At 56.3% G+C, this 27,991-nt stretch overlaps 1 protein-coding gene across 1 annotated transcript; it reads right to left on the bottom strand.

Annotated features, from left to right (window-relative positions):
* XKR7 (XK related 7) lies at nt 1-27,813 on the bottom strand. Its single transcript, XM_066386258.1, has 3 exons — nt 27,233-27,813; nt 2,767-2,969; nt 1-1,344 (listed from the first exon to the last, which is right to left on the bottom strand). The coding sequence occupies exons 1-3, from the start codon at nt 27,811-27,813 to the stop codon at nt 389-391; spliced, it is 1,740 nt and encodes a 579-aa protein (XP_066242355.1). The 3' UTR covers nt 1-388.
* Between the last annotated feature and the right edge of the window lie 178 nt (nt 27,814-27,991).

The raw sequence follows: 27,991 nt of genomic DNA on the forward strand, positions 1-27,991 counted from the left end.
AGGGACTCTAACAGTGCCTCTTCTCTGACGGTCCACCAGGGCTGACACGTGGGCACCTGCAGGCAGGGAGAGGGTGGGCCCCCAGCACCAGAGGCGGTCTGGAGACCTTCATGAAAGGGGGCAGCTCCCGAGGAGTGTAGCACCAGTTAGTTCCCCAGGCCCGGGTTAGGGGCAGGGGTTAGAAAATGGGCCACAGGGCTGAGAACAGGGCCGCGAGCTGGAAGCCCCACAGGCTGCGCCCTCCCCTGAAACAACCCAGTGGTGGAGCCGCTCTCCCTTCGGACGAACAGACCCCGTCCCCTTAGCCTGGTGGCCCTGCAATCCCGGGCTCAACCCTGTGGTCGAGGTGGGGTCAGCCAAGCCCATCCTGTTGGGGGGGAGCTGTGGCCTACACTGTGGTCTCATACTCCAGCAGCTCCTGGGAGGCCCCCACGCTCCGGTACTGCACCCGCGGCGTGACGGGGGAGGAGTACTCCAGGGCCAGAATGGTCTTCCGGAGCCGGCGGTCAATGAAGTGAGCGTCCCACGCGGGGTACTTCTTCCGAGGCAAGTCAATCCGAATGACGGGCGCCTCTGTCCGCAGGGCGCGGGCCACTGGGGTGGGAGGCACGCCCGGCCGCACCTGGAAGACGGGCAGGGTGGGGGTCCCGGCACGCTCGCCCCCCACGGAGGCCCCGTCCCGCTCGGCGCCTGTAGTCCTCGGCAGGGACCTCGGGGGACTGGTGACGGCGTCGGCCGGCGGGCCGCAGGGCTCCGGGGCTTCGGGGCAGATGCAGCCAGGTGCCTGGGGACCCAGCATGGGCCCGTTGGGGTGCAGCAGGCAGTAGTAGACGCACATGAAGAAGATGCCCAGCGCGAAGCTGGAGGCCACCACGCAGACCAGGAGGAGCGAGTGCGGGTCGGGGGAGAAGCCGCGGCCCGCGTACCAGCAGCCGGTGAGCGCCGCGTTCTCCAGCAGCACGATGCCGTAGTAGAGGCTCATGCGGCGGCGGCTGCGGCCCTCCTTGACGTTGAACCAGCAGAAGATGTAGATGATGCCCACCACCATGTTGTAGATGATCTCCTCCCACTTGGACATGCAGAAGTCCGTCTCGCCCTGGATGACCCAGAAGGTCATGACGCACCAGTGGGCCACGATGAAGATGCCGAAGTAGAGCTTGTAGACGCTGGCGAAGAGCGCGAAGGCCAGGCCACGGGCCGCGATGGTGAACAGGTGCCACAGCACCTGGGCCACCGCGCCCTTGTAGGACAGGGGCCGCTTGTCATCTCGTGAGTCCCGCAGCACCTTCTGGTAGGAGGCCAGCGTCCAGGCCAGGGACACGAGGGAGGCAGAAGTGGAGAGGGCTGCGGAGACAGGGCGGGGGCGGGGTGGGCTGGGTTAGGGGTGGGTCTGGGTTGGGGTCTGGGGAGAGGGGAGGGTTCCGGGTCAGGAGCTGGGTTCCGAAGAGGGGTGAGGGGAGGGTCGTCGTAGGTGGTCTTCAGGAGTGGTGAGAGGTGAGGGTGGAGCTGGGTACTTCTGCAGGGGTGGGGCACAAAGGGCGAGGGACGGCTGGTGGGTGGGTCTTCACAGGGGTCCGGCCCAGGCCTCTACTCTGGGACTGTCCGGGTTGAGGGGCTTGGCAGGAAGAAGGGAACTCAGGGTCTAGGACTCTGGGAGTGGAAAAGGAGGTAAAGAATGGGGGGGGGGTCACAATGAGGGCATGGAGGGCCAGGAGGGGACTGTTAGAAGCTCTAGGTCACCAGGATGACAGCAGGGTGTGCAGGGGGATATCCAAGCTAGCCCAGCTGAGGGGATGGGACGCAAATCTAGGTTGGCAAGAGTTCTGATGGGGGCTCAGTCTCCTGGGCCAGGGACGCCCAGGGGGCCCTGAGAGGTGGCGATGGCCTGGCTGGGAGGGGCAGGGGGAGCCCCAGAGAGAGAGGCGCTATGGCCTTTCTCTACCGTGGAAGGGGTCTGCCTCGTCTTGGAGATGTGGAAGGGGCAATGTGGGGTGAGTACATAGGACCCACACTAGGCCTGGGAGGGGTCCCCACGGGGCTGGCGAGCAGTGAGAGGTGGAAACCGATGGTGACTGGGCAGGTCTTTGAGGCAGGGGGTCCCCAGGGGATACAGGCTGGGATCAGCACAGTCTGGAGAATGAAGGGGGCAGGGGCAGGCCTGAGGTGGGGCGATGGGGCCCAGGGCCTCTCTGTCCTCAGCAGAAATGGAGTCTGGTCTGCCCTGACTAGGGGGAAGGGAGAATGGGGAGCCACCCAGGGGGCCTGAGAGGAGGCCAAGAGTATCTCCTAACGCCGGGTAAGTGCGCCACTGGAGGGGACATGGGGGTCTCCAGAGGCCTGGAGGATGGCGGGAGTAGAAAGGCCAGGGCCTGCAACACCTTGACAGTGAGGGGAGGGCCGAGGGGGTGCACAGGTCATCCTCAGGGGGCCTGAAGCAGGGCGAGTTGACACGTAGGCAGTTAGAATACTGACTATGGAGATGAGTGAGCCCAGGTTGGCGGGGCCGGGATGCGCAGGACATCCTCCGAGCCCGGAGCGGGAGCCGGGAGGGCGGGGCGGGGCGGGGCTCACCGGGCAGCAGGTCCGGGAGGGCGGGGCGGGGCGGGGCTCACCGGGCAGCAGGTCCGGGGGGGCGGGGCGGGGCGGGGCTCACCGGGCAGCAGGTCCGGGAGGGCGGGGCGGGGCTCACCGGGCAGCAGGTCCGGGAGGGCGGGGCGGGGCTCACCGGGCAGCAGGTCCGGGAGGGCGGGGCGGGGCGGGGCTCACCGGGCAGCAGGTCCGGGCGGCCGCCGCGGTGCACCAGCAGGCTGAGCTGCAGCACGAGCTGCGGCGCGCTGCGCAGGAAGGTCTCCAGCAGCCGCAGCATGCTCACGTCGGCGCTCTCGAACAGCATCCGCCAGTAGAAGTGGCGCCGGAGCCGCTCCCCGCGCCAGCGGCTCTGCAGCCCCAGGTACACGGTGCGCAGGTACCTGCCGGAGGGATGCGGCGCTCAGGCTCCCGCTCCCGACTCAGCCCGCGCCGCCCAGCCAGCGCAGAGGGCAAGCGCGGACGTGTGCAGCCCTGGGCTAGTCATCTACCCGGGCGCTGAGCCTATTATCACAACTCGTAAGACGGGCAGTTTGAAAGGACCACTTCCGGGGGCTGTGGTTGGGGAGCTCCCAATGGGCTCTGTCGCTTAAAGCTGTGACACAAAGTAAGGGCTTAATGCGGCATCCTCATCATCCTTGTTCAGGCACACTGGGGTCTGCTTTCTTCACAGGGTGCCTGCCACCCTCGAGTGCCCTGAGCTCCCAATAGCCCCATTGTCACCCCCATTTAATAGATGAGAAATCTGAGACCCAGAGACACATGTCATTTGTCCAAGGTCACATAACGAGGAAGCACGGGAACCAGCATCCACACCCAGGCAGCCTCACGCTCTAACCACTAAGCCACTCTGCCTCTCCCTGTATGCCCACACAGGAGCAGTTCCTGGTGCCAGCCCCCACCCCCAGCCCCGTTCTGTTGCCACCAGCAGCTTCCTGGCCTGTTTCTAGTCCCACCTCTGAGTGCCCGGTTCTCCCCACAGGGCACGGGAAAGCTGCTTAGAGGTCCCCAGGCATTTGAGACCTTGCCCTTCTCCTGTCCCTCTCCCAACAACCTTCATGGCTCCAGCTACTCTGCACACATCACAGATTCCAGCTCACAATGTCCCCCACCCCCACCCCGGGCTTTTGCAACTGCTATTCCGTCTGCCCGGGACACCCTGCCCCCTCCCCCTGCCGCACGCCAGCCCCCTGCCCTGAATAACTTGTTTCTTCCCCCAGGCTCAGCTTATGCACGTGGCTTTGTCCGTGTCCACTCTCCACCTGGAGCAGGGGCCTCTGGCAGGCTGCCCTCCGACCCAGCACCGTTCACAGTGGGGTGTGCCTGCCTGCGTGTGCATCCATCTCCCCCAGACTGAACTCTGTAGGGAGGATTAGGTTGGCCTGCTCGCTGCTGTATCTTCCGTTCTAAGCACACAATAGATGCTCGACCTGTGTCTCGGCTGAGTGAACGACTGCGGGAATGACTGAAAGCTTGTTGAACTGAATGGAACTCTGGAAGCCCAGCACGGAGTGGAGAAGGGACCCTGAAGCCCCAAGTTCATCTGCTGTGTACCCCTTGAGCAAGAAGACCCTCTCTACACCCTCGATGATCCCCCCCAAAGTGGCTGTGAGGAAGAGGAGGAGAAGACACTTTGCAACTATGAAGTGCAGCGCCCATCGGGTGACAAGGGGCCTGTCCACACAGATCTCCGGGTCTGACTTCCTCCCTCTGCCATGGCACTTTGACCAACCAGTCACACACGCTGGCCTCAACCCCTCGCTTCTCTGATCCATGGGGCAGACACGCCCCCTGCGGAAACCGGACAGGTCTCCTCTACAAAGTGATCTCCTCAGAAGCCAGGAGAGAACATCCCAACAGACTCAGTGACCCTACTGCCTGAGTCAGAAACTGGGGAGCCAGGGATTTCCCAGATAGGAAGTGCTGGCACCTTTCAGAACGTTGTCTGGAGGCCAACAGTATTCCACTGCGTGTTTGTTCCCAGCCCAGGGAGGAGCCACAACGCTCCCTGGAATTTGGGATCAACTGATAGACCCAGAGTTTCCCCAGTGAGTCTTCTGGTCTTAGGAATGGTGTGGCCCTCTCTGGACCTCAATTTCCCCATCTGCCAACAAGAGGGAAGAGTTTGATGACTTTGGAGATCCCTTAGGAGCTAATGTTCTGGGACCCAAACTTTTCCCTGAAAATGTGGCTGGAAACATCCCATTTAGGGCTCTCCTCCCTGTGGCTGGCCCCTCAGTCTCCCACCCAGTGCTGACGTCCCATTAGCAATGCCCAGCCCCGTGCATTTACACTCTCCGCTCACACACTTGCATGGCAGGGAGTCCCCACCTCCTATCACAGAAGCGGAGGCAGGGCTTTCTGCTTCTGAGCAGCCCCAGACAGATTGTGTTTCTTTGAAAAGCAGAAATTTGTCTCCCTGTAATCATTCATTCTCTGGGTCTCTACCTACCTTCCAAATAAGGATCCCTGCAGCCAGAATCATTCATTCACAGAGCAAGTATATTGTGACCGCTAGCTATGCACCATGTCCTATGCCCTTAAGTGTCTCCTACCCCCAGGGGAGAGAGAAAAGATAAGAGCTAAAATAGATGCTCTAGCCTGACCAGGCGGTGGCGCAGTGGATAGAGCATTGGACTGGGATGCAGAGGACCCAGGTTTGAGACCCCGAGGTCGCCAGCTTGAGCGCGGGCTCATCTGGCTTGAGCAAAAAAGCTCACCAGCTTGGACCCAAGGTCGCTGGCTTGAGCAAAGGGCTACTTGGTCTGCTGAGGGCCCGCGGTCAAGGCACATATGAGAAAGCAATCAATGAACAACTAAGTTGTCGCAACAAAAAACTAATGATTGATGCTTCTCATCTCTCTCCGTTCCTGTCTGTCCCTATCTATCCCTCTCTCTGACTCTCTCTCTGTCCCTGTAAAAAAAAATAAATAAAATAAAATAAAATAGATGCTCTAAGATGCTGTGGAATCCAGAGAAGAGATGGGTAACTTTGGCTAGGGGAGGTGAGGGTGGGGTCAGGGGAGACATCTTGGAAGAGGAAACATTTGGTCTCAGTTTTAAAGCACAGGTAGGTGTCTGAAGGCACACAGGAGGTGCAGGGGCATTCCAGGTGGAAGAACCAGTTGAGGAAAGACATAGAGGCATGAGAGACTGTCGCCTTTAAGGGGAGTGGCCAGTGGTTTGCTGACCTGGAGGAGAAGGTTTTATGGACAGGGGCATAAGGGGACTGGAACTGTGAAGGGCATCAAATTCTGGGCTGAAGAGTTCATATTTTATTCCAAATTTGAATTCTATCCCAGAATCAAGGGTGATGTGATAAGCTCAGTGGCTTAGAAAGCTCGCTCTGGAGGCCGGCTTGGAGGAAAGCCAGGAGAGGCTGGGGTTGGGTCTAGGCCTGCAGTGACAGGGCTGAGCCAAGGCCAGGCACAGAGCAGGGGTGGAGGACAGGCCTGGAGACGGCCAGAGGTGGGGGGCAGGAGGGGAGCTTCTAAGGGCCCAGCACACCGACTCCCCTGCCCAGCCTCCTCCTCCCCCCCCCCCCCCCCCCCCCCCCGCCCAAGTACCTTCCCCATTCCCACGACTCTGGCTTTGAAGAGGAAGGAGAGACCAGCTGGTCCAACGTGGAGGGGCCTGGAGAGCTGGGGGAGGGCGACACCCTGGAAGTTTCTCTCAGGCTGGAAGACCATCTGTTTCCTGGCCCCGGTCAGCATGAGGGAGGCCCCAGCCCAGCCGGCTCCCGTCAGCACCTGACAGGCTGCCTGCCCACCTCTCCGCCCACTCCTGCCAGCTACCACAGCCCCGCACCCCAGCTCAGCACGGACAAAGGGCGCACCCAGCCCAGGACCAGCGTGGGCCGGAGCAGGAAGGGGAAGGAAGAAGACCTCTGAGACCCCGAACTGCGGGGCCAGCGCGGAGTGCAGGAAGACCACGTCGCAGTCTGGGGACGGAGGGGCCTGGGGCTCAGCACATGTGGCCCGCTTTGGCAACAGAACCGCCCTCTGCGGCTGTCCTTGCCAGCCACATTGCCTGCTTACTGCCAAGGGCCCGCGGGGTTTTTATGGGCCTAGGAAAATGCTTGAGGCCTGGGGGAAAACACTGGCTCTGAAACACAGGGAAAAACGGCAGAATCAAAATTAATAAATGTTTAATTAAATGTCTGCAAAACAGAACATGGTATCAGCCAGTCAACTTGCAATTTGGCTTTTATCTGCAATTTGGTTATATATAATTTATATTGGATGTTTGATATGGCTGCATTTTAATATGTGTGATAGATACGGGGCCCACAAAGGTCTTAAAACATGCGTTCTAATTTCCCTGAACCTCAATTTCCCTTTCTCTAAGAACGGGTCAGCACTCGCCCTCCTGCCGACGTCACAGCTCCTGTGGGGAGGATCAGACAGGCAAGATGGCAAGTTCTGAGTTTGTGGGCTTGCTGCCCTGCATGCTGTGTGACTTTGGGTAGCCTCTCTATGTCTCTGGGCCTCATTTTCCTCCTTGTTGTGAGCATCTATAAATGCAGAGTGCTGTGCACATGAGGGGGCGGGGAAGTATATGCTAGACCAGGGGTCCCCAAACTTTTTACACAGGGGGCCAGTTCACTGTCCCTCAGACCGTTGGAGGGCCGGACTATAAAAAAAAAACTATGAACAAATCCCCATGCACACTGCACATATCTTATTTTAAAGTAAAAAAACAAAACAGGAACAAATACAATATTTAAAATAAAGAACAAGTAAATTTAAATCAACAAACTGACCCGTATTTCAATGGGAACTATGCTCCTCTCACTGACCACCAATGAAAGAGGTGCCCCTTCCGGAAGTGCGGCGAGGGCCGGATAAATGGCCTCAGGGGGCCGCATGTGGCCCGCGGGCCGTAGTTTGGGGACCCCTGTGCTAGACAGAAGCCTCTGGCTCCTCCTTCACCAAGCAACCTCTCTTAAAACCTCCTCCAGGAAGCCAACCCTATTCCACTCTCTTTGGAAAAGAGTTGGAAGAAATTAATCTTTACCACGAACGGGGCTGCCACCGCCCCCAGAGAGGGAGGCTCCCTCTCAGGGAAAGAGTCCAGCCTCGGAGGAGTGCCTCCTCTCACCCCCAAACGCATCCCCAGCCTCCTTTCTCTCAACTGCCACCACCCTGGTCCTCTCACCCCCAAACGCATCCCCAGCCTCCTTTCTCTCAACTGCCACCACCCTGGTCCAGGCCACCGTGCTTTAGCCTTTTCAGTGGGCGCCCTACAACCCCACGGCAACCAGCAGTGTATCTTGAAGACCCGTCAGAAACCTTCTCAAAAGCTTCCAGGGGCCGCCCATCACACTGGGAACAAAACCCCAGCTCCGCCCCGTGGCTCGCAGGCCCTGAACCGACCGGCCCCGCCTGTGCCTCTCCTCTCAGACGGCCGGCCGCGTCTGCTCTCAGTGCTCCAGATCTGCCCCCACCCCCAGCTCCTCAGACTCAGCCGGACCTGCCTCGGCCTCAGGGCCCTTGCACTTGCCGCCGCTCTGCCTGGGACTTCCCTTCCCCGGGTCCTCCTGCGTGTGGCCAGCTCCTCAGCCGACATTGCGTCACCTGCACAGAGAGGCCGCCCAGGTCTCTCTCTCTCTCTCTCTCTCTCTCTCTCTCTCTCTCTCTCTCTCACACACACACACACACACACACACACACACACACACCGCGGCCTCCCTGTCAGGCCCTCTGCTCTCATGAATAATTCTAGTCTAGCCCAGGGCCCTCTCGTTTTCTTAACATATACTAGAAAACAATCCCTTTATTCACTTATACATTTATTTTTTATTTGACCCCCATGGCTCCATGAGGGAGGGACCCTCTCTGTCTTAGTCACCACTCTGTCCCACATGAGCACATCTAGCAGGCACTTGATGACCGTGTGATGAATGAGTCAAGGGGAGTGTTGGCATGCGTCTCCCTCCGACCTTGGGCCCCGGACTTCTCTGCCTGAGTTCGCATCAGGCCAGGACACCTGGCAGGTGATGCCTGCCCTCACTGACCCGTTTCTGTCCTTTCTCCTCCAGGAAGCTTTTGCTGACGGTCCTCAGCCTGGCTGGGTCTAGCCAACTTTGACAGCTCCCAGCCTTCAACTGCCTAGGGCCAGGCCGTGGCCGGTTGGCTCAGCGGCAGAGCATCAGCCGGCGTGTGGAAGTCCCGGGTTCAATTCCCGGCCAGGGCACACAGGAGAAGCTCAAATCTGCTTCTCCACCCTTCTCCCCTCTCCCTCCTCTCTCTCTCTCTCTTCTCCTCCCACAGCCAAGGCTCCATTGGAGCAAAGTTGGCCCGGGTGCTAAGGATGGCTCCACGGCCTCCGCCTGAGAGGAGCCTAGAATGGCTCCGATTGCAGCAGAGCAACGGTCCAGATGGGCAGAGCATCACCCCCTGGTGGGCATGGCGGGTGGATCCTGGTTGGGCGCATGTGGGAGTCTGTCTGTCTGCCTCCCTGCTTCTCACTTCAGAAAAATATAATAAATAAATAAATAACTGCCCGGGGCCAGCGGGCGCCAGGCTCTGACAGGCAGCTTCACCCCCACCCCGCCCCCATTTTCCAGGCGGGGAAACAGGTGCTCAGAGGTTGGTTTTGGACCTAATCCGCCACCTCCCTGCAGCTCAGAGAAGCAGCACGTCTGGGAGGAAACAGAGAACTGAGTGGGTGTGTTGTTGAAGGTGCGGCTGGGGGCCAATTAAACCCCGTCCGTCTACAGAGGAAAGGAGAGAAGCCAGCAGTTCGGGTGTGGGGTGCTCCCCCCGGGGGCCCGGGAAGCTGTCGCTTCGGAACCCCACTGCCTCTGTGAGCCGGCGGCTGGGGCAAGAAGTGGGCAGAGCCTGTTTTCTTCTCCCAGACGCGGCTGCCCTCCTGACCCAGGGCACCTCCCAGCACCGCCTAGGGCTGGGGGCTCCTCTCTGATGGGAAGGACGAGGAGATTCACCTCCCTGAGAAACCAGGACGCTTCAGGGCCCAGCGTCTGGGTCATTCTTTCTCCCACCTGTTCCGTGTTCCTGGGTTGCCCCGAGTCTCTGGGACTAGGTCAGGGTTTCTGGCCCTGACCTTTGTCCCTGTGCATATGGGCAGACCTGTGTCCGGCTGAACCTGTCCCCTGTCTGCCCTCAGGTCCTCAGCTATGTCTCTTCTGTCCACGGCTCAGATCGGCCTGCCGTGTTTGGCCCTGAACGCAGGGACAGCCTATGTATCTGTTCCTCAGTTATTGTCAGTCAGCTGAACCATGTGTCTGTCTGCCGGGCTTACCCTGGGACCCTGAGTCAGTCCGCTGGGCTGTACCTTGGATTACGGGTCACGATGTCCCTTAGATATTATGTCCGTTTGTTAGTCACCTGACTTGGGATCATGTGTCCGCCTGTCTGTCTGTCCATAGAGGCCATGGACATCAGTCTGTCTGTTGCCTGGATGTCAGGATAGCCTGTCTGTCCTCTTGGACACCAGTCACCTTTTCGGTCTGTCTTTCAGTCTGTCTCATGGATACCGGGCCTGCCTGTTGGTTTGTCTGTCTGTCTCCCGGCTGCTGGGTCCATCTGCTGGTCCGCTGCTCAGCTCACGGCTCAGCGAGCCCCGCTTCCCGGCTGTCCCCCGGCCTGCTCCCCCTCTCCCCAATTCCAGGTCCCTCTCTGTCTGCCTGCGTCTCTCACATCCCAGCTCCTCCATCTGTCGGGCTCCGAGTTTCTGAGTGTGTGTTCTCGCCCCTCTCCACTCCCCCTCACACTCTGGGCCCAACACACAGCAGCTCCCAGAGGCGCCCCCGCGCCTGCTCCGTCCGGGAGCCCCCACCCCGCCCTGCCTCACCAGGTCCTGGTCTCCGCCAGGGGCCAGGCCGGCAGACCTCTGGCAACGAGCAGAGCGGAGCGGGGGACAGGGGGCTGATGGGAAGGAGCAGGACACCCACCCCAGCCGCCGGCTACTGCTCTGCGGGTCTGTCGGGGAACAGTGTGCAGGTGTTAATAATAATGTTGATAGCTCATATTTACAGAAAGCCAACTGAGTGACAGGCTATGCTAAGCCTTTTTATACCTATTGTCCATTGCCCACAGCAAATCTTTGAGGTGGGTGCTATTAGTATCCGCACGGAACAGCTGAAGAAACTGAGACCCAGAAAGAGATGGGGGCTTGTGGGAGGTTACACAGCAGGTTAGTGCCACACCTGGGCCTGAGACATGGGTCTCCACGGCCCCTGCCCCAGAGAGGGCGCTTCAGTCGCATGGAGGTCTCCAGTCCGCATAGTGCCACCGCCCAGGAGGACACGTGACAGACGGAGACAGACCTGACATCTCTGCTTGGGATTACGTGGGTTTATTTTTTTTTTTTTTTTTTTTATTTTATTTTTTTTTTAATTTTTTTTTTTTCTTTTTCATTTTTCTGAAGCTGGAAATAGGGAGCGACAGTCAGACAGACTCCCGCATGCGCCCGACCGGGATCCACCCGGCACGCCCACCAGGGGCGGTGCTCTGCCCCCCAGGGGGCGATGCTCTGCCCATCCTGGGCGTCGCCATATTGCGACCAGAGCCACTCTAGCGCCTGAGGCAGAGGCCACAGAGCCATGCCCAGCGCCCGGGCCATCTTTTGCTCCAATGGAGCCTTGGCTGCGGGAGGGGAAGAGAGAGACAGAGAGGAAAGCGCGGCGGAGGGGTGGAGAAGCAAATGGGCGCTTCTCCTATGTGCCCTGGCCGGGAATCGAACCCGGGTCCTCCGCACGCTAGGCCGACGCTCTACCGCTGAGCCAACCGGCCAGGGCGATTACGTGGGCTTAGAGGAAACAGCAGGGGAGGTGACCAGTGATTGGACAGTCAGGAGACCCAGGCTTGAGTCCTTCACTGGACACTCTGGGGATGTCCAACCCCGCTGTGAGCCCCAGTCCTCCTCTACAGAATGGGCCCGGGGAGCCCGACTCTTGCCTGCCCAACATCCGTGGGCTCAACATCCGTGTCCTGAGTACAAGCACTTCCTCCACCCGATGTCACCACGTGGGTTCAAGCCAGCCAGCCTCAAGCGGCGGCAGCCTCCGTCCGCCCCAGCTGGTGTCCTTCCGTCCATCCCTGCCCTCTTGGAACTTACTCGTCACACGGCAGTCTGGGGGACCCGACAGAATCTTAGACCAGGGCATGCTGCTGCCCACATCTCAGAATAAAACCTTACCGGGACCTCTGAGGCCCAGTGCCATCTAGCCTGTGTGCACCTCCAGGACCCCTCTCCCTCCGCCCTCCCAACCGTATGCCTCTCCAGCTGCAATGGTCTTGCTGCTTCCTGAAGGCCCCAAGCTCATTCTAGCCTCGGGTCCTCTGCTTGGAAAGGGCTACACCAACCTCTGACAAATTCTTATTCTTTCCAGCTCAACTCAGTGTCACCTCCTCCAAGAGGCCCCCCTGGATCTCCTTCCAAAGCACTCTACTCACCCCTCTGGCCACTTTCATGTTATTCTGTTTGCCTTTCTTAATACCCTGTTTCCCCGAAAATAAGACATCCCCTGAAAATGAGACCTAGTGCAATTTTTTTCAAGCTTAGAAATATACGGCCTCCCCTGAAAATAAGACCTAGCACGTCCTTAGGAGCAAAAATTAATATAAGACACTGTCTTATTTTCGGGGAAACAGGGTAACAACACGTATCACAACCTGAAACGACCTAATGTACTTGCCTACACAGTGATCGTCTGGTTTCTCCAGTGGTGTAGGGACCATGGCTCTCCTGTTCTCTGCTGTGTCCCAACTGCCAGGCACATAGTTAATGTTCCATGTACCTGTGTTTCCTGAATGGGTGGGAGAAGGTGGGAACGTGCTTCACCAGCTCTGCTTTATAAGCTCCCCGAGTACAGGTAGACAAGTGCAGGGGGAGACCACCAAGGCTTGGGAGTCAGGGACACCCAGCTCAGGCTCTGGACCCACCCGCTGTCTGTGCAGCCCTGGGCCAGCTGCTTCCCTCTCTGAACCCCTCAGCTCAATGCCCCCCCGACGGAGTAGCTGTGAAACCAGGAAGTGGTGATAGAGCCCTGGCCGGGCAGCTCAGTTGGTGAGAGCGTCCCCCTGACCCGCCAGGGTTGCAGGTCAGATCCCCGTCGGGGCACATTCAAGAGCCAACCAGTGGATGCATAAATAAGTGGAACCACAACTCAATCTCTCTCTCTCTTTCTCTCTCTCAAATAAATTAAAAAAGAAATGAAAAGAAAGGGGTGGTATATGTGAAATGCTGGGAGGCCTTTCGGACCTTGAGGCCCCAGCAGGAAGAGGAGGCCTTCCAGGTCCCGGGGCAGTTTCTGGTAGAGCGAGGCCCACCCCCGGGCTGGCTTTCCCTGGTGCTCACTGAGTCTGTCCAGAGGGGAGAGGTCAGAGAAGTCCTTTCGGGGCAAGTTCACAGGGAAGTGTCTCCTTTGGGGTCTTTGTCCTCCCCCTGAAAATAACTGCCCCTCATCAAAGACCTTTTGCATATACTTTGCTAAAATCCTCATTGCAGCCCGTAAGGTTTCGTGGGCATGATCCCCATTTTCCAGATGAGGAAGCTGAGTCTCAGAAAAGGGATTCATCTGACATGGATTCACCCAGCATTTCTGCACACCCACAATGCACAGGAGTGGGGCTACAATGCTGGTGGACACAATGATGAACTAGACCAGGGGTCCCCAAACTTTTTACACAGGGAGCCAGTTCACTGTCCCTCAGACCATTGGAGGGCCGGACTATAAAAAAAAACTATGAACAAATCCCTATGAACACTGCACATATCTTATTTTAAAGTAAAAAAACAAAACAGGAACAAATACAATATTTAAAATAAAGAACAAGTAAATTTAAATTAACAAACTGACCAGTATTTCAATGGGAACTATGCTCCTCTCACTGACCACCAATGAAAGAGGTGCCCCTTCTGGAAGTGCAGTGGGGGCCGGATAAATGGCCTCAGGGGGCCGCATGCGGCCCACGGGCCGTAGTTTGAGGACCCCTGATAGACAGTGGTAGTCAACCTGGTCCCTACTGCCCACTAGTGGGCGTTCCAGCTTTCATGGTGGGTGATAGCGGAGCAACCGAAGTATAAATAAAAAGATAGATTTAACTATAGTAAGTTGTGTTGTTGTTTTTTTTTTACAGGGACAGAGAGAGAGAGTCAGAGAGAAGGATAGATAGGGACAGACAGACAGGAACAGAGAGAGATGAGAAGCATCAATCATCAGTTTTTCATTACGACACCTTAGTTGTTCATTGATTGCTTTCTCATATGTGCCTTGACCATGGGCCTTCGGCAGACCGAGTAAGCCCTTGCTCGAGCCAGCGACCTTGGGTCCAAGCTGGTGAGCTTTTTGCTCAAGCCAGATGAGCCGGCAACCTTAGAGTCTCGAACTTGGGTCCTCGGCACCCCAGTCCGATGCTCTATCCACTGCACCACCACCTGGTCAGGCTAGTAAGTTGTTTTATAAAGATTTATTCTGGCCCTGGCCGGTTGGCTCAGCGGTAGAGCGTCGGCCTGGCGTGCAGGGGACCCGGGTTCGATTCCCGGCCAGGGCACATAGGAGAAGCGCCCATTTTCTTCTCCACCCCCACCCCCTCCTTCCTCTCTGTCTCTCTCTTCCCCTCCCGCAGCCAAGGCTCCATTGAAGCAAAGATGGCCCGGGCGCTGGGGATGGCTCCTTGGCCTCTGCCCCAGGCGCTAGAGTGGCTCTGGTCGCGGCAGAGCGACGCCCCGGAGGGGCAGAGCATCGCCCCTGGTGGGTGTGCCGGGTGGATCCCAGTCGGGCGCATGCGGGAGTCTGTCTGACTGTCTCTCCCCGTTTCCAGCTTCAGAAAAATACGAAAAAAAAAAAAAAAAAAGATTTATTCTGCCAAACTTAGCGAAAATCCGACATAAAGTACTTGGTAAGCAATTATTATTATATGCTTTAACTTGCTGTAACTCTGCTTTATAAATTTTATAAAGTAAAGTTACTTTCCTACTTTATAAATCACCCTGACTGTGGAACAGCAGAAAATTTTACTACTAACAGCGATACAGAAGTGGGCGGTAGGTATAGAAAGGCTGACTACCCCTGGACTAGACAGACCCAACCCATCTGGTTGCTGTCTGTGGGGACACTGGTCGTGAATTAACTCATCATGGAAACACGGAGCCACAAACACATTCCCTGGGTTCCAGACCTGCTGTAAACAGGCTCCTTGCTCCAGCACTGAGCAGAACAGGGCTACCGGAGAAGGCCTGGCTCAGCGTGGGAAAGGCGTGGCAGTCAGGGAAGGCTTTCTTTTTTTGTTTTTTGTTTTTTTGTATTTTTCTGAAGCTAGAAACGGGAAGAGACAGTCAGACAGACTCCCGCATGCGCCCGACCGGGATCCACCCGGCACGCCCACCAGGGGGCGACGCTCTGCCCACCAGGGGGCGATGCTCTGCCCACCAGGGGGGCGATGCTCTGCCCCTCCAGGGCGTCGCTCTGTTGCAACCAGAGCCACTCTAGCGCCTGGGGCAGAGGCCAAGGAGCCATCCCCAGTGCCCGGGCCATCTTTGCTCCAATGGAGCCTTGGCTGCAGGAGGGGAAGAGAGAGACAGAGAGGAAGGAGAGGGGGTGGGGTGGAGAAGCAGATGGGCGCTTCTCCTGTGTGCCCTGGCCAGGAATCGAGCCCGGGACTTCTGCACGCCAGGCCGATGCTCTACCACTGAGCCAACCGGCCAGGGCAGGGAAGGCTTTCTGAAGGAGGTGGCCATGATCTGAAGCAGGCGCGGGAGCTAAACCAGGTGAAGTCAGGAGGGAAGGAAGTTTCTGGCAGAGGAACAACATGGGCAAAGGTCCTGAGTGGGGAGGAAGCAGTAAGTAGTTAAAATATGGCTGTTAGAAAGCAAGAGAGGAGGTGGGCTGTGGTGAAGGATGTGGTCTTTGTCTTAGAGTGCTGGGAGCCCCAGGGAGGGTTTAGACAAGGGAGAGGTAGGGTTAGATGGGACCCTGCATTTCAGAGAGAGCACTCCAGCCGTGGGGAGCAGACTGGGAGGAGGTGAGGGTGGAAGACGGGAAGGCCAGTTACCAGGTGGGAGGTGAGGATGGCCCCGACCGGAGGCAGTGAACTCCAGTGACACTGAGCAAGGATTTGGAGAAGTCACTTGCCCACAGTCAACAGCCAGAAGCGTCCAAGTTGCACCTGAAATCAGGCTGGTTGACTCCCCATTTCACCAGAGGGTAAATCAAGCTGAGCCTGGCCCCGGGGACCCAGATGCTGTCTGTGGGTTCTCTAGAAAAAGACACCCTACCTTACCTGCCCTGTGGCCCAGGGAGCTCCTGTGCGGAACGGCCCTGCGGCCTCCTCCCTGTCTGCCCGCCCCTCGATGCCGAGCGCTCCTGCGTGAATTCTAAATAGGACATTCCCGGGGTTGGCAGCCAAATGAGTCATAAATGCCAGCAGAGAATGTGATTTTACACGCCCGGCTCCCGTTCTGTGTGCGGCTGGGAGCTAGGCCGTCTCCCTCCTCCTTAGCAGCCCCTGGGGAGCCATAGCACCTCTTTCCTCGCTGGGCTGAGGCCAAATACTTTCCAGCCACTAATTTTATCCTCAGCCGAAAGCTGAGACCCTGTCCCGTCCCACCCACCGCCGGCAGCACCTGTCCGGTGCTCCTCTTTTTTGCCGAACAGCTAGGCAGGCAGTACCTCTCTCGGAAAGCCTTTGGGACCAGGTTCCCACCTCTTCTGTCTTTCACTGTGTGATGGCAGCCCGATCTCCTGCCCTCTCTGGCCTCACTTTCCCCATTTGTGAAATGGCTGCACAGCAGAGACTAAACCCAGGGCCTCAGACTCTAGCGCAAGACTCTTCGTCCCCCTCTTTCTCTTTTCCTGATATCCCGTGCAGAGTTGGGACGTCAGGAGCCAGCCAGGGGAGTGGGGGTTGGATTCTACTCTCCTGGTGGCTTTGGTCACCTGAGGGGACTTGGAGAATCAACCAAGGCAGGGAGAAAGCACCCCTCCTCTCTGTCCCTGGTCTGGGCAAGAGATGGTAGATGAGAGAGGGGCCCAGCTGACATCATCATGAAGGACTCAGGGGAAGACTGAGGGCAGCCCTGGTTAAAGCAGCCGGTCGCGGTCCTGGGAGCGTGAGAGCCAAGTGTGGCTGGAATTTTCATTTCCCAAGAAGAGCTTGGAAATGAGGATAAGTACGCAAAAACATCATCCCAATGTGGGGAGGCTGGCAACTGACTTTTAAAAATATCATATAAATTTTAAAAGAAATTATCATTCCTTTTTTAGGTGTGATCACAATATTAGTTATATTTTTAAGAAGTCTGTCTCTTTAGAGACGCACTGAAATATTTATAGACGCAATGATAGGATGTCTGAGATGTGCTTCAAAATAACACGGAAAGAAAAGAAATGGGGAGGGTCTAGAGAGGCTCTCCAACACCTCTGTGCCCGACACGAGCCACATACTGAACTTGACATCAGTTACATTATAGTCCCTCCGGCACGCCAGGCACATTTCGGTTGCTCGACAGTCAGGGTGGCTAGGGGCTACTGTGTCGGGCAGTGCAAATAGAGCATCTCCATTACTGCGGAAAGTTCTAGTGGCTGGTGCTGGCCTGGATAAAGCAAGGTTGGCTGGGGGGGTGTGGTACATGGGGGTGTCATTATCCTGTTCTCTCTACTTTTATATATTTAATATGTTTCCATAATAAAACGTCTCATTACACAGCAGGGGAGAAACTACTGCGTGGGCCATGCAAACCCATTCTCGGGCTGGATCTGCCCATTTGCGACTGATTTGCAACCTGTGGCCGGACTGTCAAGCATCAAAAAGCCCCCAGGTGAGATCCACAGACTCTTAAACCTGTAAAGGGCTTCAGAGATCCTCTAGTTTATGCACCAGGCCCACCCCCCAGAGACCAGCGACAGCTTCCTTGCCAAAGTCAGCCGCCTCTGTCTGCCTGCCTCTGTGATGTGGGGCTCTTGCCCTTGGGAACCGCCCGCCATTTCTGGGCAGCTTGATTGTCAGGGTCTTCTTGCTCCTATTCAAACGGATTCCGCCTCCCTTTAACCTTGGCTTGTCATCTGTCCTCACACCATCTCTGGAGCCACCGAACAAGTCACCTTCCTTGAGGAGGGGGGGGGGTCAGTGGGGAACAGTTCATGAGCATCAAGACCCCCGATTCCCTTCTCTCACCCCCCACCTTGTTACTAAGCAAGTAGGATGGGCTACAACTTGAGCCAATAATAATAGTGACAGCAGTTAACATTTTCTGAGCCTATACGATGCGACAAGCCCCATGCATTTATATTATTTTAACTTTTATTTATTGAGGGGTTTTTTAGAGAGAAAGAAAGGAAGGGAGAGAGAGAAAAAGAGAGGGAGCGAAACAGTGATCTGTTGTTCCACCCATCCATGCAATTATTGGTTGATCCCTGCATGTGCCCCAACCGAGGACCAAACCCACAACCTTGGTGCATTGGGATGTCGCTCCAACCAACTGGGCAGCCTGGCCAGGGCTTCTCCCAATAGTTTTACAAGAACCTTAAGAGGTGGATGCTCTCCTCCCCATTTCATAGATGAGGCTAGAGTTCTGGCTGGTGAAGCGACTTGCCCAGGGTCACACAGCTAGGAAGTCCTGGAGCCACGAGCTGCCCCGGGGTCCCCAGCCTTCAGCTTCCCTGCTCTCTTGTCTGAGTCCTGGGAAAACTCATCCAGGATCAAGCCCCCACCTGGACTTTACAGACGGGGTAACTGAACCGCAGCCAGTGAAGTGTGCTTTGCTCAAGATTCTGAACAGTTCACGTGAACACTTATTCAGCACTTACTGCATACGAGGAAAATTTTATTTCCTCCATCTCTTAAGCCAGAACTGCCTCCTGAAAACTCAGCTCGGGGTTGTTCCCTGCACATCGTATACAGGTACAAATGCGTTGCCCTTCGCCGGCATTTGTCCGTGACAGTGTGGAAGGCTGTGGGTGCAGGCCTGGAAGACAGACGTCAGTGCCATGTCCGCAAAGGCAAAGGGCTCGCACCCCGCCTGAGCTCCCCCTCCATCAGCCGCAGACGCAAAGCCTTGCTTCCACAGACTTCAAGTCCTAAGAGCCTGCTGCGGACCTTGCCAGAGCCGGCCGGGTGCAAGGCCACCAGCAGCAACAGAAGGTCTGCACTGCGCCAATCACCACAGGGGACAGAGAGGAGGCAGGATAAAGCCTCAGTTCCCCAGAGGCTTGGGCTCTGGTAGGAAAACCAGGCAGGTGGGGCAGATGATCACAGCAGAAGATGACCGGGACTGTGGGGCTGAGGAGGAATGAGTCATTGTGTCGGGGGGGAGGGGGTCTGAGAGGAGGAAGAAGCCAGAATGTTAACAGTGGGTCCTTTATATCGAAATCAAAGTTAAAAATTTGATTAATCATCTTTCTGATTTTTTTTCTTCTTTCCATAGCAATACACGATTAACACACTCAACTACTGGAAGGCAGTATTGCTTGGTGGTTACACACGGGGCTTCAAATCCTAGCTTTGCTACTCACCTCTCTGTGCCACTAACTCAATGCGTGTTAGCATTATTGGCCCACATTGCAGATGTGGAAGGCACGTTCCACACAGTAATTCAATAAGCCTTCAAATGGCCACTGGTACAGGGATGTCATGATCCCATTTCACAGAGGAGGAAACAGAGGGTAAGTGACTTGCTCAGGGTCAGATAGCTCATCCGTGGCAGAACTAGAGTTTGGGCTCCACGGTCTCTGTTCTTCCCCACATTCTCTACCCAACGGGATTGTGCAGAAGAAGGATCTAATCGGAGTCTCTATAAATGGTAGCTATAATTTTCAGTAATATCTGGCTTTTTAATAACAATTGGATGCGTGCATGTATTCTTTGGTTAATTAAAAACCAGAATAAAATCTTCAAGCCAGGCCTTGGCCGGTTGGCTCAGTGGTAGAGCATCAGCCTGGCGTGCAGGAGTCCCGGGTTCGATTCCCGGCCAGGGCACATAGGAGAAGCGCCCCTCTGCTTCTCCACCCCTCCCCCCTCTCCTTCCTCTCTGTCTCTCTCTTCCCCTCCCGCAGCCAAGGCTCCATTGGAGCAAAGGATGGCCCAGGCGCTGGGGATGGCTCCTTGGCCTCTGCCCCAGGCGCTAGAGTGGCTCTGGTCGCGACAGAGCGACGCCCGGGATGGGCAGAGCATCGCCCCCTGGTGGGCAGAGCATCGCCCCCTGGTGGGCGTGCCGGGTGGATCCCGGTCAGGCGCATGTGGGAGTCTGTCTGACTGCCTCCCCATTTCCAGCTTCAGAAAAATACAAAAAAAAAAAAAAAAAATCTTCAAGCCATACAAGACCTAAGGAGGAGGTAGCACCCTCCTCTGACTTCACCTCTCCACCCCCAGAGATCATGAGCGGAGGGGAGTCTTCTTCAGATCTTTTCTGTGCTGCCTGAGCTTTCAACAAAAGGGTGCTGCTCTTTTACAAACAAAGAAAACAACCAAGCAATTCCCATTTTAGATGAAAAACAACAACAGCACCAACTTTTGCCTGATCACAGGCGCATGTTGGGTTTGCTCGGGGAAAGCTTCTCGGAAGAGGCGGCATTGGAGCGTGGCCTTGAAGGACGGGCAGAATCTCACGGGCAGGGGAGGAGGACAGAAGGGCGGCAGGCAGTGCTCAGGGCTGTGAAGGATGGAGTGTGTGGCTCAGTCTGGGGGAGTGGGGGCTGGAGCAATAAGGAGAGGGAAAGAGCAGGAGGATCAGGGCCTGCTGCCAGCCTAGAGCATTTGGACTGGCTTGAGGGGCAGAAGGAGCCAGTGCGGGCCCTCTGGCTTCAAAGTGACACGGTCAGACCTGGGCTCTACCCTTCTGGCCACCGGTGGAGGGGGACAGGGTGGGTGAAGGGGGGAGCTGCAGGCTGAGCGGACTTCCCAGGGGAGGGATTCCTCGGCCCTAACAAAGGCAGGGCAGAGAATGGAGAGACCAGAGTAGATCCCACCCCATCCTCCTTCCTCTCCCTGGGGGTCCTCGCCCTAGCTTTGGGTTCAAAGCCATTTCCTGGCAGCCGTCCCTCCTCCCCCAAAGGCTTCTCCGGTGTGGTCTTCATAGATCAAACAGGGGACGCTGGGCCTCACTGCCGCCACTGTGTCTGTCAGGAGCCGCTCTAATGGCCTGTTGCTGCAGATGGGCCGGGAGAGGGGTCTCGGGGGAGGTGGGCGGAGCGGATTGCCACAACCCGCTTAGTGGGAGCAGGAGGGAACCTGCGGGGAGTCACGAGTCCAGGGGCAGCAGGCCTGCGCCAGCGCGGGGCCGAACAAAGTCTTAGGTAACCTATCAAAAAGGAGGAACTCGAAGATGCTCAGGTTGAAATGATGGTGCGAGGGGTTGAGCCATACAATTCGAAAACCACTATGGAGTCCAACCCTGTCCCATTTTATAAATAATAATACAAACAGTAATGGCTAATCAGAGTTGAGCACTTCCTGTATTCCAGACACTGTGCTAAACACTATAAAATTTAGTTTACTACCCCCCCCAAGCCACATGTGATAGGTACTACCATTAGAATGTCCATTTCCCAGATGGGAAAATCAAGGTACACATATTATACCATTCCCCCCAAATCACAGAAAGGGGCAACACAGAATATGGCCAATTCCAGAGCGGGGGTTCTTGACCATGAACCTTTAGCCCCAGTGGGGAAGCTGACCAGGGGAGGGAAGACCTCGTGCCCACACCGCCTGAAACAGACCCCCCTGCTGCTACTGCAACCGGCCCAGCTCCCATCATCTCTCAGCTGGACCATCGAGAAGTTTCCTCACGGGTCTCCAGGCTCACCCTGGCCGCCCTCCAGTCTGTTTCCCGTCCAGCAGCCAGAGGGCACGTGGTGAAACGTTAGATGGAGTCCCCCACCCGCCTCCCCTGCTCATGTCCTCTTGGACTCCCCGCTTCACGCAGAGGGAAGGCGCAAGTCCTCCCCGCGGCCTAGGAGGCCCTTGGTGATCCACGCCCAGCCAGCAAGTCCACCACACTCCACGCTCTCCTCCACTCTCTGCTTCTGCCACAGGGGCCTTCTCCTCATTCCTCTTCTTTCCTTTCCCTGGAAGACCCTGCCAGAGACTTCCACACGGCCAGCCCTCCCCCGTCCAGCCCTCTGCCCACATGCCGCCTCCTCCCAGAAGCCTGCCCGTCCAGCCCTCTGCCCACATGCCGCCGCCTCCCAGAAGCCTGCCCGCACCTCTTCCCTGGGTCTCTGCAGCCTGCCCTGTTTCACTTAGAATTTTCTCATAGCACTTCCTGCTCTGGACACCGACCCATGATGTTTTTATATTGTGTGTGCTGAATGTGACCAAAGTTTTGTTCCCCAAAATATGCCTTTTGGGATATTGATTTTAAGCTGGTTATTAAGAAACAAAAGCCCCAGAAAGAAACTTTGACTGCCCCATCCCCTTTACCTGCCTACAAGGGTTCAGAGAGAAGAATCTGTTGTAGGAAGGGAATTCACCTCAGCACAAATGAACTAAGTTGTTGCAGACTGGGACAGTCCACGCACAGACCTGTTCCCTAGGTTCCCTCTGTGTCCCATTGCTTCCGGGTGGCCCAGCAAGGATTGGTTACCATGTGCTGTCTTCGTGAATTGCCTGCCTTCCCTTCGGAAACCCCAGACCCCTGCCTCCCTCCTCCTTTGTCCAGGATGTGTCTTCACCTCTCCTATCTCCTGGGACCCCTGCAGGCACATCTGTAATAAACTTGAGACATCTTCTCCTGTTAATCTGTCTCTGAAATTTGATTATTAGCTCAGCTGGAAGAACTTAGAAGAAGGTAGGAGGAAAGTTTGTTTGGTTTTTTTTTGCACCCCACACAACATAATATCGACTATATTTTATTCATATTGTTGCCCCCATGAGACTATTGAGTTCCATGAGAACAGGAACATTGTCTGGTTCACTCCTCTATTCCCAGAGCGGAACTCAGTGCTCGGTATACAGCAGGTGCTCCATAAATATTTACTGAATGAGTGATTGCAGATTACATGAACAGCTGCTGTGCCCTCGTGGATTCGGGAGTCTTCAAGGCCCTCTTGCCCTCCTGCTCGTCCCCGGCCACCTGCTCAGCGAACAAACCTCCTCCAGCAGGGAACAAAGCCCAGGCTGATGGCACTAATCGCTGCCAACAGCTCTGAAGAGTGAACAATGGGGCCCGGCCCTGTGCTACACCGGGCACACATCTCATTAAACCTCACAGCAACCCAAGAGGTATATACCATGATGGTCTCTGATTTGCAAGGGGTGAAACTCAGGCACAGAGCTTATAGGGCTTACCAAGGTCACAGACAGGAAGTGACAGCACTGGGATTTGAACTGAGGACATCTGAATTCTGAGTCCGTATTCTTAACCATTATTCTAAGAATATGGCTTCCCAGAGAGGAGATGCAGAGGCCGCCTTTCACACCAAGGAGGTGTGAAACTCATTTCAGAATTTCTCTTGAGTGTGAGGCTCATGAGGAGGCCGAGGGAGCCAGTGCTCAGGCCTAGACATAGAGGGGGTTTAGACGGAGGGCCTTCACGCCCAGTCTGCCTCCCTCCCTCCTCATTCCGGGGTCCCCAGGTCCTGACAGCCAGGGAGGAATCCCATGCCAGATCGGCTCCCACTAATTAGCTTAGCAAGCCATGCTTATCTGGGCAAAGCTGGAGCCCAGTGAATTCAAGATTAGGGAAAGCAGGATTCCTGGCTTACGGCTCTGCTGCCACAGGGTCAAAGGAGTCAGGTTTAGGACTTTAATTGGCTTAACAGCCCTGAGTGGCTTAACTGCTCAGAGGGTTGGAGTGGGGGTGCAGGGAGGGATGAAAACATAGGTTGGGGTCCAGCCCACAGCCAGCTCCATGTCCCACCGCAGGACCTGTGTGCTGTTCTCTTGGGGTTCGATCTGTCCCTGTACACAGCCATTGTCTGGGACCCCACCCCCATGCAGCGGGGGCCATGGTGCCAGGGACAAAGCTTCGGCTTGGGAGTTGGGCAACACTGGCTTGGCACCTCACCTCTCCCCACTTTGTTACTTGTTACTTGACTTTTCTGAGGCTCACTTTTTTTTGCCTGGAAAATGGGTATATCAATCGCTCAAGGAGGGACAGTTTCAGGGTAGAAAGAGATCTTGTTCCTGGAGCTCATCACGTGGGGCCAGCTGGGACAGAGGGTGTGTGGTGTCCATGAATTCCTTCCCCTCATCTCCCTCCTCGGAGTTCCACTTTGTGTTTAAAATAATAATGCCAACAACACTCACTCTGCAGGGTTGTCTGGGAACAGAACAAGAGAGGACCTCATCAACTTTGAAGAGCTAGACCAGAGGTCACAAATGTGTTTCCTCTGAGTGACGCTATTTTTAAAAAAATCTTAATTAGGAGTTTAAAATTGGAAGAATTCACACACACACACAAAAAATCCCAATTTTCCATTTCTCTTGAGAAACCAAGAATTGAAACACCCCGTCCACAATTTCTCATGGCACCGTCGGCTGGAGCTAGGTGGCAGCTCTCCTCTGGGACACTGCTTACCTCCTGATGCCATCATCTTCACTACAGCCCACCTACTGACACAGGTCTGTGTTACCAGGCTCCTCAAAGCCTTTCAGCTTTTGATCCAGCATTGTACAAGTGTGGGGAGTTGAAAGATTTCTTTGTGAGTCAAACTATTTAATTCAGCATTGGGGGCGTGAGATCGGGAGGTGAATCTGGCCAGTTTCCCAGCTTTGATCCCGGAGGGTCAGACACACATCTCCTCCCTTACTTCCCCAGGTTCCACCACTCCGAACATCTGCACCAAGTCCTGCTGAACCGGGCGGTTCACTGTGGGAACACTTCATGTGCTAAGCAGACATGTTGTGCCAACAGGCTTAATTTCGAGGAATGCTAGCCCTGCTGGCTTCTCTATACCTTGTCTGGATTTTCCTCCATTTAGCCAGACCTTCAGCCATTTTAGAAGCTAAAGCTTTTGGGACAAGGGCCCAGAGGGTTCGACGCTGGTAACTAGACCCACAGTCAGAATTACAGAAAAGGGGAGGCTCTTAAGGTCATCAGATCTAGTATTCTCACTTGACATACAGGGAAACTGAGGCCCAGATGCAGGAAGAGCCTCGCCCAAGGTCACCTAGCAAGTCAGTTACAAACCCGGAGGGAGACACAGGTCTCCGGATGCCCCGCCCCCCTGCAGTACCTGCCTCACGGTATCCACTGTCTCCCCATCCTTCCCGCATGGTCCAACTCCTGCCCCCCCATTCTTATCAGTGCAGCAGAAGCCCTGACTTTCTATCATCCTGGAATCTCGGGATCTCAGACTCATAATTCTCTGAGCTTGGGGGACACATTAGTGGCAGAACCACAGGGTAGATAAACTGAACTTGGGCTTTGAAGGCAGAGAGTCTTGAGTCCCAGCTCTCCTATTCCTTTCGCTGTGTGACCTTGGGCAAGGATGCCCCCTTTCTGAGCCTCTATTCCCTTATCTGTTAAGTGGACATGACAATACGACCACACCAGAGGTTTCTTAGGTGGGATACAGGAGATGAAACAGGTAAAAAGGCAGACCACAGGCTCGGCACAAAGTGAGTGCTTTATAAAATACTTGTTAGAGACCTGTAGAAGAGGGCTCTTATGCCCCTTAAAGCATAAGTGAAATGGTCCATATGTGGTCAAAGGGGATGGAGCTGGACAAATTGGAGCCCACATGCCCTGTCTAAATTGTTACAAGCCAGGTACTGCTCGATTCTTTTTTATTTTTCCAAGAGAAAGTAGGACTTCTGGATTTTTGAAATACTATACGAGCCAAACAAAACACTTCCAAGGGCCATTAGTTTGCCACCTCAACCCCTTTACTTTACATGTTGGGGAGTGGAAACAGATAGCCCTTTACCTAAGAAACTATGGAGCTCAATGGACCCTCAGCTAGCCCCAGCCATTCCCCTGAGGCCCCACCCCACACTCCATAGTCACTTTTTGCCCTATTTGAGGGAAATTCAGCTTATGCTCAAGAGAGAAGTATCAGTTTCTTGCAAGCAGATTCTGAACAAGGGGTGGAGGGGGTGTTGAGGTAATCAGTGAGTCGAGGGGCAGCTGGCCCACTTTAGGCTGCAGGAAAGGGGATGAAGGTTTGGCTACCAAGAATAGGAAGTTACCATTTCAGAATCTAAAAATATCTTCCACCATCTGTCCACTCAGGCACAGAATGACAAATGCAGATTAGTTCCTGGATGTCGACATGAATATTTTTTATGTGTCAAGCTGATAATAATAACACCACCTTGTGTGGATACAACTTCACTCCCCCTTTTCCCCCAGGGCAGCTAAATGGAAAACACACATCAATCCAGGCAAGGCACAGAGAGGGAAACCGAGGAATAGAGACATTTGGCAACACGACAAGGGTGACACAGCAAGTGAGCAGCTGGGACAAACCCCGGGTGTCCTGTTTGCAATCCTCAGACTAGAACTCAATCTTCTGAGTGAGGTGGAATGTGTTAACAAGTAGCGGAGTAAACATAAGATCAGCAGTCAGAGCCCTTTACCTCTCTCCCATGACTCTGACTTCTTCCCTGCTTTCCCTGCCTCTGCGATAATCAAAGCCATCTACTACAGCCTTAACACACGGCGCAGTCTGCAGGGCCTTCACCCAGACCCTCTCTCACCTGACGACCCCACCAGGCAACACAGATATGACAGCAAGCCAATGAGACGAGGAGGAGGAATCTCCCCACATCTCACAGGTGAGGGGGCTGAGCCTTGGCGGGAATAGGGGTTTTGCTTGAAACCACAGAGTCAGAAGTTCCTCCTGTCTGTGCTCAGCGCAGTCTAAGTTACCAGAGCAAGCTGGACTCAAGGGGAACCCTAGGTCCTGAACCCCCCCCCCCTGGCTACCCTAGTTAGCTCCGTTCTGCTCCGCTCCACTCAGCAGGCACCCCGGTCCTGACCCAGGAAGGACCCTGGAAGGAGGCTGCTTATACAAAGCCTCGGTTTTGTCTTACTGTCCTGGGATTAGAGGACAGTTAGTGGCCATCTAAACTCAGATTCAAGATCCCCAACCCCCCTGGCCCTGCTGGGGTGGTGGCGGGAGGTGGACATAGGGTGGGGGTGGGGACCTAAGAAACAGGAGCCAGACAGCTTCTCAGTCGGGCCCAGCACACCCTTTCCCAAAAGTCTGTAAAGTTTGGGCGGGATATTCACTTAGCCTCCTCAAATCCCATGTTTCTCCTGGGAGGTTGGGAATGGATTGCAAGTCTGAACTGAGGCTCTTGTAGAGCAGGGAGGGACTTCGGAGATCCTCCCGAAAGCCAGGCTCAGCAGGCACGGAAGCAGGAAGGCAGGCGTGGGTCAGGGCTGGAGGGAGCCCTGGGGCTCTGTTCTAAGCCTCACACTCAACCTCCTCGGCCCAGGGCCCTGAGTCACCCCCCTCCCCACCTCCTCCTCTCTCTCCTTGCTCCCTCCCCTGGTCCCTCCATGACCAAATGAGAGGACGGCACTGGGGCTGGTCAGCGTTTGAGGGCAGAGGTCAGGGAGGAGCTGGCAGAGAAGAAATCGGAGCTGCATTAGGGTGGGGCGGGGCGGAGCGGAGGTCCGGACACGAGGGGGACCTGGAGAGGCCAGAGCGGGGCTGGGTCGGGAGGCAGCCCCTCCCCACCCCCACCCCCACCCCCTCGGAGTCAGTTCCCGCCACCTGCGCTTCTCCTACCTCCAGACCTGGCCGAGCTGCAGGAGGTGGACGAGGGTCTGCAGCAGCCAGATGCAGAGGCGGCAGCAGCGGCGGCGGTAGGCGCCGGCCGAGGCGGGCGCGGGCCGGGGCAGCTCCCGGCTGCCTCCTTTGGTCCGGAAGGCGACCGCGCTGTCCTTGGTGCTGACGGCGGCCCCGCCGGCCGCGCTGTCCTTGGTGCTGACGGCGGGTCCCGGGGCGCCCGCGGGCTCCGTGTAGTCGTACACGAACCAGCGGAAGCTGAGGAGCTGCACCACGAGCGAGGGCAGCAGCACGAAGAGCAGCGTGAGGCCGAAGTAGGTCCGCTGACCCTGCAGGTAGTAGGAGGCCGCCAGCCACAGGTCCGTGGCGCCGTCGGAGAAGAACACGAGCAGCGCGCACAGCACCCAGCAGCAGTCCCGCAGCTCGTAGCGCGGCCCCGCGCCGCCCGGCCCGCTCGCCCCGGGGACCCCGGCCGCGGCCGCCGCTTCCCCGCGCCCGCCCGCGCTGCCCCGGGCCCCCCCGGCCGCCCCCTCCGGCCCCGGGCCGGCTGCGGCCGCCGCTCCATCAGACTTCGCGGCCATGTTGGCGGAGCAGGAGGCGGGGAGCGACTTCCGGGAGGCGGAGGGGGTGGGGTGCGGAGTGAGGAGGACCCTATGCGGGTGGCTCCCGCCTCCTCCTCCTCTTCCCTTTTCTCCTCTTCCTCCTCCTCCTCTCCGCTTCAATTATTCATTGCCCTCGGCTCGGCACCACCCTCGGCCC

Source organism: Saccopteryx leptura, chromosome 5 (genome assembly GCF_036850995.1).
Source record: "Saccopteryx leptura isolate mSacLep1 chromosome 5, mSacLep1_pri_phased_curated, whole genome shotgun sequence".
Lineage (NCBI taxonomy): Eukaryota > Metazoa > Chordata > Mammalia > Chiroptera > Emballonuridae > Saccopteryx > Saccopteryx leptura.